We start from the raw sequence: 11,166 nt of genomic DNA, 5'->3' as shown, positions 1-11,166 counted from the left end.
AGGGGAGACACTGAACCACTGAACCTCACCAGTGTCTCCCCTCACCACACTCCCTGCCGGTGGCTGATGCCCTCAGACGTTGGTGTGTTGGTGGCTCTTGGTGGTTCTTGGTGTCTGGGGCTGGGCACTCATGTATGTGCCGACTCACTCCTGGTGGCCGATTGGCCACCGTCTCTTCTCCCCTCTGGTTTTCTTTCTCTCCCTCTCTTTCTTTCATTCTTCCTCCCTGTCCTATCCCCCAGTCATGTCTGTCCCGTCTGTAACAACCGAAAATCAAATCAAATAAATACATAATTACAATAAAGATTAATCAAATGGACCAATATGGCCATGATGATCCACTTGGTAAAGTAAATCCACTTCGCATCTTTCTCAGCCCTCAGACAACAGTTTTGATGGTTAACGATCCAAACGGGCAAAAAAAAGGCCTCAATTATAACTAGAAGAGTTAAACTGTGTGAAACAAGTGGTCTGAAAGTGAAACTGACTGTTTTTTAAAGTATTTGTATTATAGTATGAAGCAGTATTATATAGGAAGCTAAAATTTCTCAGTAAACATTATAGATGTCCAAACTGTTCTTTGAGTCTACATTTTAGTTTATATTGGTTAAACGTATCTTTAAATAAATTTTATTTGACTTTCAATAATAATAATAATAATAATAATAATAATAATAATAATAATAATAATAAAGGATGATACAGCTTTTATTAATCCCACAGCTTGGAAAACAAGAAAATGCATTAAGTTAATGTTTGTGATCTTGTCTATTTTTAAAAACAAGATTTTGAAATCAAGAGCCAAGAGCCTGTCGACTCTCATGTAAATGAAATTCTGCTGAGGGGATGAAAACCAATGACCTGGTTTTCATCCCAGGTCATTGGGATGAGGACCTTTCTGAGAAAAGGTCCTCAGGTAAACACAGCAGATTAAAGAAAATGCTTCAGTCTGTAGCAGGGCTTTGATTTCCTGATGTGAAATGAATAATTAATCCTAAAAAAGTAAATAATTAGTTCAAAAGTTCAACATTGCTGCCTGAAACCTGAAATTCCTGTTTAATAGAGCGTGTGTGATGGGGGGAGGATCAGGTGAGCTGCAGTGAGGTGTTGGGCGTGTCGTCAGACAGGTGTCAGAGAGAGGTGTGCTTAATGCAGACAGAGAGGAGGAGGACAGAGGAAGGTTATTTAACCTCAGCAGGTCTGGACGTATGGATCTTACAGCGATGGCTTTCTACAAAGTGATGTGTTTGGCTGCTGGGCTGATGCTCCTGACCCAAGGTAAGAGCTCTCTGCACACACCTGCATCAGGTACGACTGAGAGGGCGAAAACACTCAGGAGCACATCGCTTCACTTTAAAGTGACACTGCTGCATAGTCGTCACATTTATTGAAGAAAAATGTGTGTCGGTTTATGGTGACGGCTGAAGCAGCGATGACAGGTTCATCATGGTTCAGGGCAGGAAGTGAGCGACTTACTGTGATGGCAATACAGCTCGCTATGAGTGCAAAACGTTTGTGATTGAGAATGAATCCACAGAAGCAGAGGCTGTCCTAATGAACCAGTGTTTGTGGAGGGTGAGGCTAAACATATATTCAGCTGTAGAAACATCAGGCGCTTGTGCTGAATGTTGGAACTACAAACACACTGATGGTGATGGAGAGCTCACACACAGGTACAGATACAGCAGCAGTATTACAGCGTGCAGCGTGTGCACAGTATGTCTCTGTGTGGTTTCTGTCTGAGAGATAAACATCATCATCAGTGTTTTCATCCTGCTGAGTCACACAGTAACCAACTCCCTCCCCCTCCCCCCCCCCCCCCCCCCCCCCACCCACACACACGCTTACAGAAACTCTGTATGTTAATGATCTTCAGAACAGGTGGTAAAACCAGTCTGCTGTAAGAGCGAGCTGGAACAACATTATGAGATGAATACATGAGAGATGATTTTAAAATTCTTTGACTCACTTATAAAATCTGCTATTTAAAGAACTTCTCTGTGTGTTTAATCCTAAAAAAGCTCTAAGATCTTCAAACCAGATGCTCTTAATGCAACCGAAGTCTAGGTCAGGGGTCAGCAACCTTTAACACCCAAAGAACCAGTTGGAGCCGGTTTCCACGCAAAAGAAAACACTTGGAGCCGCAAATACTTGTTGACATCTAAAATGAAGATAACACTGTATATATTGTTTTTTTACCTTTATGCTTTGTGTGAACAACTAAAGTAAGTAAGTAAAGTTTATTTATTAAGCGCTTTTCACAGACAGGCTGTCACAAAGTGCTGTACACAAAGATTAAAATAAAAATACAATTATTATACACAATGTAAAAGATCAAATGTAAAGAATATAAAATACGTAGATCAACAAAAGGCTTGTTTGAACAGAAACGTTTTTAACTGCTTTTTAAAAGAATCCAGAGCAACTAAGGTGTGTTGCTTATGAAATCCATGAAGTTACAGAGAAAATTACATTTTATTTATGTAATTAACACATTTTGAACTCTTAAAGAAATATAACCAAAGGAAAGCTGAACTAAAATAATCCAGCAAACAAAAACTGTTGTGAGCCTCCACCCTTATATCGCCTTTGGGCTTTTGGAGCCTTGACCTGACTTTTAAAAAATAACTGGAAAAAAGCAACATGCTGCTAAAAAATAGATATTTGCAAAATTCTGCCTAAATATGTATTTTACCTGGTTAATGTGTGTGGCGGGGCGTGGTCTGCAGCGCCGCTGCAGGGGAGGCGGACGCACCTGAGCAGCACCCGCAATCACGCCTCGCCGCCTTAACATCTGCGCTCTCTCTGCTGTTGTGTTGTCGGGCTGTGAGCTGAAAAGCTACAGCCGGCTGTATGTGTACAGCAGCCGTGTGTGAAAAGTGGTCAATAAAGAGATGCTGAAAAGAGTGTTCATGGAAACATCGTCGGGTCTGCTGTGATATGTTTACAATAAGACTTATGGGAACCTCTGCGCACAGCGTCTGCAAGTCGGGGCTTTCATCTTTACGCAGGACTGTAAGCTGTTGTCTGTGAGGCGTGAGCATGTTTGTTTTAACATAGTTCACGGTGGAGCTGCTGACATAATGTGGATCCGAAGATCCATAACTGGCCTACCTGGGGTTGAAAGTCACGGCGTTTCGGCGGGTACACCAGCGAGTGTGACGCTTATTTTGAGCGGTGAAAAAATAATAAGATATAATTTTATTTTTATATTTCAAAATCACAATAATCTTCCAATTTAGAACTACAAGTTAAAAAAGAACTAAACACAAATAAAATACACTTCAGCTAAATACTTAATTTATTTTCCCAAACCACGCGGAGCCGCAGTATAAGGACTAAAGAGCCGCAGGTTGCCGCCCCCTGGTCTAGGCTGAAAACCAGAGGTGATCATGCCTTTGCTATTACAGCACCTAGACTGTGGAACAATCTCCCTATTGCCATTCACACTTTGTCTATCAAGCCTTTTAAATCTGGCTTGAATTAATCTTTTTACCGCTGTCTTCAGTTAGTTTGACTATCATTTGGCTGGCTTCTAACTTTGTCTCGTCTCGTGTTGCTGTTTGGTCGATTTCTCTTATTTTATTTATTTCCTAATTTGTGAAGCACTTTGATTGACATTGTTGTTTTTAAATATGCCATATAAATACATTTTGTTTTGTTTTGATTTGATTTGATACTCAGTAATCACTGCAAACTAGCTGTATGGGAGCATCACTGACACCTGATAATTAGTGCTCAGTAACACCCAATTAAAATCCTAGAATTTCACCTAAACTGGAGGTCAGCCTTCTTGGACAGTTTGTTCGTACAGCAGCCATATTATTGGTTAGATGATGTCATTAAAACAGTCCAGAGGTCCAGCTCAGGGACTCCAGTTAGCTGAGGTGAGGCCTAGCAGAGAGCTAGTAGCTACAGCCGCCTGTGTCACCATCCACCTTTCAGCCAAAGAGACCACGCCCCTAATAATGTAAACTTATTAGTACAGTTTAAATAGGTGAGTTATAAAAACAGGTGGGGACTGACTCACTGCTGCCTCTACTGGACAACAAAGGAACTGCAGGGGTTGGCTTCATTTCTCAGAGGCTTGTTCATAACTAATCACAGACAGATAAATTGAGATTATTTGTTTTAAAATGGTTTGTTTCTTTGTTTCAGAGTCTGAGTCACAGCTGGATGGTAAGAAAAAGTTTCTTTGTCTAATGATTTACTTTTATGTGTAATAAATCTTTAATTTCATATGAATATTAGTTTGTGAGTTAACTGTAGACTCCCAGGATCACTGTGTCCTCACTCAGCAGTTTGTAATGCTGAGAGTTTACAGCTCTTACAGTAATGCTCACTCTGTGTTTTAATGTCTGTCTTCAGTTTGTGGTCAGGCGCCTCTGAACACCAGGATTGTAGGAGGACAGGCGGCCCCCGATGGCAGCTGGCCCTGGCAGGTCAGTCTGCAAAGATCTGGGTCCCACTTCTGTGGAGGATCCCTCATTAACAGTCAGTGGGTGCTGACTGCTGCTCACTGCTTTAAAACGTGAGTAATGAGGCTGAAGCTGCACACTAAACAAGATTTAAAGACACTGTGAAGTCAAACTTTATATATCTTTTCTCGTCTATAACAATTGTAACAACTGTGCACTGTTCGTGTCTCTCCTGATGATCTCAGCAGTACTCCAACCGGTCTGACTGTGAATCTGGGCCTTCAGAGTCTACAGGGATCTAATCCCAATGCAGTGTCTCGAACTGTAACACAGCTCATCAACCATCCAAACTACAACTCTGGTGCCGATGACAACGACATCTGCCTCCTGCAGCTCTCCTCACCGGTGACTTTCAACAACTACATTTCTCCCGTCTGCCTGGCAGCTTCAGACAGCATCTTCTACAGCAGTGTTAACAGCTGGGTCACCGGCTGGGGCAACATTGGAGAAGGAGGTGGGTCATAAAGACACCTGATCCTTTTTAGAGAAATGATGACAATAATACAGGGAACAAGTTTGCTGTCTCAGAAATATTTAGAGCAATAAAATATTTCCATGAGGTTAAATCTGTGCAGAGTTCAAAACAAGAAAGAATAATTATGTGAATTAAACAGTCTGGAAGTGCTGGACCTGCAGCAAACATGCTGTCTGCACGATGATGTCAGGTCAAAATGATCCTTGGTTAAAAGAAAGTATACTTTCTGTGTATCTGACACTGCCCCCAGGTGGTGTTAGACAGTTACTACATGATGACGACCATCTACTGTCTGTGTGTCAAGTTTATTTCTGTATCGTTTAAAAACAGCAGCTGTTGTCCTTCATCTAAAATACTCAAATAACATAAAACAGGACAAGATGACAGAGCGGCATCAAAGTCATGTGACTGTTCTGCAGAGAGCTCTAACCCCAGCGGACAAACATGTTTCCCATCTTTGTTTGCACACATGACTACACTTTGTTTTTAAGTTTGGAGGAGCCGCCCTTTTGTTTGAAGGTTAATCAGTCACATGTTGTTTATTACAAACTGATATATTTATTTTACCCCTTCAGTGTTGCTTCCTTCTCCACAAAACCTGATGGAGGTGCAGGTTCCTGTTGTGGGAAACAGGCAGTGTAAATGTAACTATGGAGTGGGAAGAATCACTGACAACATGATCTGTGCCGGGTTAAGTGATGGAGGAAAGGACTCCTGTCAGGTGATTGTTGTTACCTGTGTTTGGCACATTTTCACCTTCTACAGTTTCTTCTCCTCAGCTAACAGTAAATGTTTCTGCTCTCAAAGGGAGATTCAGGAGGTCCAATGGTGATCAAGCAGAGCGGTCGCTGGATTCAGGCGGGAGTCGTCAGTTTTGGGACCGGTTGTGCCAGGCCGAATCTTCCAGGAGTCTACGCCAGAGTATCCCAGTACCAGACCTGGATCAACAGCCAGATCTCCTCCAACCAGCCGGGCTTCATGACGTTCACGTCCACTGGGACCAACAGTGACCTCAGTGTCTCCTGCACAGGACTGCCACCAGTGCCAACCACCACCCCTACTACCATGACTACAACTTCCACCACTACAACTTCCACCAACACCACCACCTCCTCTGCAAAAGCCACCTCCCCTACCACCACCACACCTACAACCACCACAACCACCACATTGCCTCCAACCACTCCCCAAAGTGAGTTTCCATCATATTAACACTTTGTTTCCTTTAAACTTTTAGATAATACAGCTGCTGCTCTCTGACACTTTCTGAGTTCTTCACTACCTGAACTTGAAGTGATGGTTTTGTGTGATCCACGTTTTTGCTGCCTCTTTCTGTCTCCCCTGGTTCTTCTCCTCAGCGGTGGTCTGTGGACAAGCTCCAAGAACTTCTGGGATTGTAGGAGGAACCTCAGATGCGACAGCCGGCTCATGGCCGTGGATGGCGAGCTTACAGAAGAATGGAAGTCACGTGTGCGGTGGGACTCTGGTGGCCTTGGACTCAGTGTTGAGCAACGCCAACTGTTTCTCAAGGTGAGTTGGAGCTGAAGTTGAAGTTTGCACAGACGATAATTGAGATCAATGGGTGAGTTAGTCAGTATGTTACCCTCTGATTAGTAAATTCTCTTTCTGATGTTAAACTGAGCAATTTTTAAGAGTTTTGAGTTCAGACATAAAGAGAAAACGGTGAATCTGACAGAAGAACTAACACACTCATTGGTGACGGAGCTTCAACAGGGAGATCAGTTTGAGAAGAGAAAAAAACCCCTCAGCACATGAGTCAACACATCTCACAACATAGAAGACAAAAGCTTCGAAGGGGGTGGGTGGTAGTGTAGGTATGTGTCAGTGTACATGTGTGTTTGTGTTCAGCTGAGAGAAAGTGTCCCTTCACCCGGTTAGGCAAAAGTCAACAATCTTCGGTCGATGTGGAGAGAGGAGAGTCCCAACACAGTTTTGTTATCTAAGAGAGTTATTCATCAGCTTTTGCCTTGAGCATCCAACTGGCACCAGGGGGGGGCGCATGAGATGAAGATGGAAGTTGTTTTGGTTAGTGTGAACAAACTGCTTCCAGTTTTATAGTAGGTCTAATGTCCATCACTGGTCACCAGGTCTCTCAATTCCCGTTGTTCTTCTTCAAGATCTTATCAATATTGCGTAGTACTCACAGCCCTGCCATTATCATGTCAGCCAGCCTTGTGGGATTTTGAACAAATGAAGCTGCTTCAAACGCTCCTTCATGCATCGAGGACGCAGCAGTCTGTCACTGAAGCAGCTCTGCAGTTCAGCAGCATTTACATGCATGGGGTGGGAGACTCTGTCCATCACAGATGTTATTTTGGCCAGAGTCCTTCTGTCTCCCACCACCTGCACTGGGTCCAGGGTGCATCCCAGAACAGAGCTGGCCTTCCTGATGAGTTTATCCAGCCTCTTCCTCTCAGCTGCCGATAAACTGCTGCTCCAACATACAACACTGTAAAAAATGACAGATGCCACCACAGAGTCATAGAAGGTCTTTAAAAGCGCTCCCTGGACTCCAAATGACCTCAGCCGCCTCAGCAGGTAGAGTCTGCTCTGACCCTTCCTGTAAAGAGCATCAGTGTTGTGGCTCCAGTTTATTATTCAGGTGAACACCCAGGTACCTATAAGAGTCCACTATCTCAATGTCCACTCCCTGGATGTTCACCGGTGTCAGTGTGGTGGGTCAGCGTCTCCGGAAGTCCACCACCAACTCCTTGGTTTTCCCGGCATCGATCAGCAGGTGGTTCTGCTGACACCAGTCCACAAAGTCCAGAGTCCACTGTCTGTACTCTGAGTCGTCCTCGCCTGTGATGAGGCCGACTATGGCAGAGTCGTCAGAGAACTTCTGTAGGTGGCAGCGTGGGGAGTTGATGGAGACGTCTGCAGTGTAGAGGGTGAAGAGGAACGGTACCAGCACAGTTCCCTGTGGGGCTCCCGGACTGCAGACCAGCGTATCAGAGACACAGCGTGTCCTCACATACTGTGGACGTTCTGTGAGGTAGCCCAGTATCCACTGGGATACTGATGTTGTCCTGTTGCAGCTGCTCCTCCATCTTCCTCCTGTATTTTTCCTTCCCTTGCCTTATCTTTCATTTCAGCTTCTTCTGGACAGCTCTCACTTCCAGATCTGAAGACTCTTCTTCTCTTTGGGGGAGCCTTAATTTCAGGATTCATCCATGGTTTGTTGTTAGAAAAACACTGTACCTTTATGATGGGTATGGTGTTGTCCACACAGAAGTTTATGTAATCCGTAATGCAGTCTGTGATGCTGACGCTCCCACTCAAGAAAGCCATGACCTGCTGTTATTTCTTAGCTAGTACGGGAGGACTGTCAGCTAAAGCTGGCTCAGATGAAGTGCTCAGCCTCTTCCATAGGCATCAGTCTATTGGTTATGTTTAATAAATTGTCTCAAATTTAGGTGAACTTCTTGTGTGGACTCTTTCCTTGTCACTTACTTTGAGACAGTTCATGACATCATTTAACTTCTGTTGTATTTTGTGCAGTAGCAGGTTTTCAATTGGCTACTTCTTTCTTCAGTTGAAGTCTGTTTGACCTCTCAGGGCCGTTGTAGCTTCACCTCTTTAATTAGAATCAGGCCTGAATGTCACCAGGTTCAAGTCTGTAAAACTTGGGTCCCATGAAGTTGAGTGTAAAGGTGTAGATCTTGTTTGAAGCTGATGAAGATTATGTTTGTGTGCTTTGTTCCTCCCACAGCTCCCCTGTAGCGTCCGAGTGGACTGTCGTGTTGGGTCGCCTGAAGCTCAATGGATCCAACCCCTTTGAGGTGACGCTGAATGTGACAAATATCACTCTGAGCAACACGACAGGGACCAACATAGCCATCCTCCGTCTATCTGCCCAGCCCACCCTGACCGACTACATCCAGCCCATCTGCTTGGACAACGGGAGAACCTTCGCCGAGGGCTTGGCGTGCTGGGCGGCCGGTTGGAGTCCTGGAAGAGGAGGAGGTGAGTCAGCAACATGAAGGCTGACAGAGTTCTGCCCAGACTCTGCACCAGTCCATCTCTCAGATTACACATGTGGACCACTGCACTTACAGTTTCTTTAGTCAAACATCAGGATTTTCTTATCTTTCATGATGTTAGCTGAGGAAGTTATGCAGCAGTTTCAGACCTCGGTGGTAAACTGTGGGAACTCATCATCGAGTGAGAGCATCTGTACAGGCGTGTTTGCACTGCAGCAGGTAAATGACTGGATTCTTATAACACTGTCTGCTGACATGTTTATTCTGGACCTTGGATTTAGCTGCTTAAAAGTAAATATAATAATCATAGTCCAAACTTTCTGGTAACAAAGGTGTATTAAACTCTTCCTTTGAGCCACAGGAAAATATAACATATAAGATTAAAATAATAACCGTCTGTTCAGGGTGATTCTGGCGGCCCGCTGATGTGTAAGCAGGGCGGCTCTTGGTTCCAGGCGGTCGTGTTAACAGCTCCAAGCCCCTCCGCCAGGAGGAGACGAAGCTCAGTTATGACCTTCACCAGAGTGAGCTCCTTTGATACCTTCCTGACGAAGACGCTGGGGACACTCTTGTCTCCACCCTCCACCACCAACACCACCAGCGCCTCCAACACCACCACCAACCCCACTAGGGCCTCCAACACCACCACCAACACCACCACAACTACCTCACGCCCTGTATCACAAAGCAGCGAGGGTCGTCCTGCTCACTCCTTCATCTTTTTCTTCTTCCATCTTGTCAGCCTCACCTTTTGTCTCCAACTCTTCCTGTAGAGAGTCTGACTTGATCGACATGACGTGATGGACACAAATGAATGTGAACAAGCTTCGACTCTAAGACTTCACAGGCTTAAAGCTCTGCCTGCTAATTTTGACTTGATTCTTAACTGATTATCTACAAAGAGCTCAGTGGTGACGTTTGGGCGAGTTTACTGTCGGCTAACGGCGCCTTAGCTGCTCCACTTCCAAGAAAAGGAAGCTGGTTGTACAATGTGGGGACTTTGAGCTGGACTCTGGTTTAAGGGTGTAAAAATGAAGAAGTTCTTTAAACTTGCACTGAAGTTCATGTTTTCTTAAGCTAAACAGATCATTAGTGTGTCTGCATCACTGTTACTGTTTCATACATATCTCTATATTTTAATTAATGCAACAATGAAAGATGTGAAATCTGCATATTTTTATCAGAGACTGATATCATTGTGAACTCTGTTTTCAGGACAGAGTAGATTAATTGTAACCTTACAGTCACAAACATATTGATGATTACAGACAGAACTGAAGTTATTCTTGCAGTCTTTGGCTACGTCCACACGTACACGGGTATTTTTGAAAACTGGGATTTTCCGTTTTCATTTTAAAAAATAATCCCGTCCACACGTAAAGGCAGAAATGAAGGAAAACGCTGCTAGGAACATGCCAAAGCAGCAGGTGGCGCTATATTCCTAACAGTGCAGAAATGTTGGCCAATCAGAAGTCTAGAAGCCTCGGTGGGAAAAAGTAAACAAAGCTGGGGCATAGAAGCAGAACCGAGTCGTATGTGTGGAGGGACAGTAACTGTGTGTGTATATGTAAGCATTTAAACACTGCAGAGAGTACGATTAACAGTATTGTAGAAATTCACTGAAACAATAACGTGGCGCACAGTGTGACGTCAAAAAAGGCGCACACCTTTGACGCTGCCTTTTCTCCGTTTTTGTCGTCCACACGTAAATGCAAAAACGGAGTTTTAGAAAATATCCACCCTGGCAGGAGTTTTTAGAAATCTCAGTTTTCAGTGACCGAAAATGCCGTTTACGTGTGGACGAAAGGTGCAAACGCATAGAAGAATCTGCGTTTTCACGTACCCGGGTACGTGTGGACGTAGCCTTTATCAGGTTTAAAGAAGCATCCTTTAGAGATCCTGGAAACAAGGGGACATTGATCGGACTGTCCCTCTTCTACCTCACATCTGGGCCACAAACACTTAAGCACTTAAACAATATTTGCTTTGAAAACTGTTAAATTGCACTGAAAAAGTTATTTAAATGAAGAATAAATGAATAAAAAACTTCTTGTAAATGTGTAAATGTAAAAATACAAAAACAACAACAAAGAGCTTTGTTTTTTTTTACTCTCCGCACAAACTGAAGAGACAAAATAAAATGTGAATAATTTGCTTCCAGTTTGTGGTGCATTGATCCGTCTCTGTTGCTTTTGGTCCTCCTTCGCTC

At 43.9% G+C, this 11,166-nt stretch overlaps 1 protein-coding gene across 2 annotated transcripts; it reads left to right on the top strand.

Annotated features, from left to right (window-relative positions):
- The first annotated feature begins 990 nt into the window (after positions 1-990).
- Positions 991-10,332, top strand: LOC146519424 (transmembrane protease serine 9-like). 2 transcript variants are annotated; one of them, XM_085157870.1, is made up of 10 exons: positions 991-1,278; positions 4,159-4,179; positions 4,369-4,531; positions 4,667-4,932; positions 5,529-5,674; positions 5,761-6,145; positions 6,312-6,483; positions 8,687-8,940; positions 9,079-9,176; positions 9,362-10,332. In XM_085157870.1, the coding sequence occupies exons 1-10, from the start codon at positions 1,209-1,211 to the stop codon at positions 9,728-9,730; spliced, it is 1,944 nt and encodes a 647-aa protein (XP_085013996.1). In that variant the 5' UTR covers positions 991-1,208; the 3' UTR covers positions 9,731-10,332. The 2 variants fall into 2 exon arrangements, with proteins under 2 accessions (XP_085013996.1, XP_085013995.1); XM_085157869.1 differs by having other exon boundaries at positions 4,664-4,932.
- The last annotated feature ends 834 nt before the right edge of the window (positions 10,333-11,166 follow it).

Source organism: Neolamprologus multifasciatus, chromosome 4 (genome assembly GCF_963576455.1).
Source record: "Neolamprologus multifasciatus chromosome 4, fNeoMul1.2, whole genome shotgun sequence".
NCBI classification, from domain to species: domain Eukaryota; kingdom Metazoa; phylum Chordata; class Actinopteri; order Cichliformes; family Cichlidae; genus Neolamprologus; species Neolamprologus multifasciatus.
The sequence above is the reverse complement of the archived record's forward strand: the minus strand, read 5'-3'. Positions and strand labels throughout refer to the sequence as shown.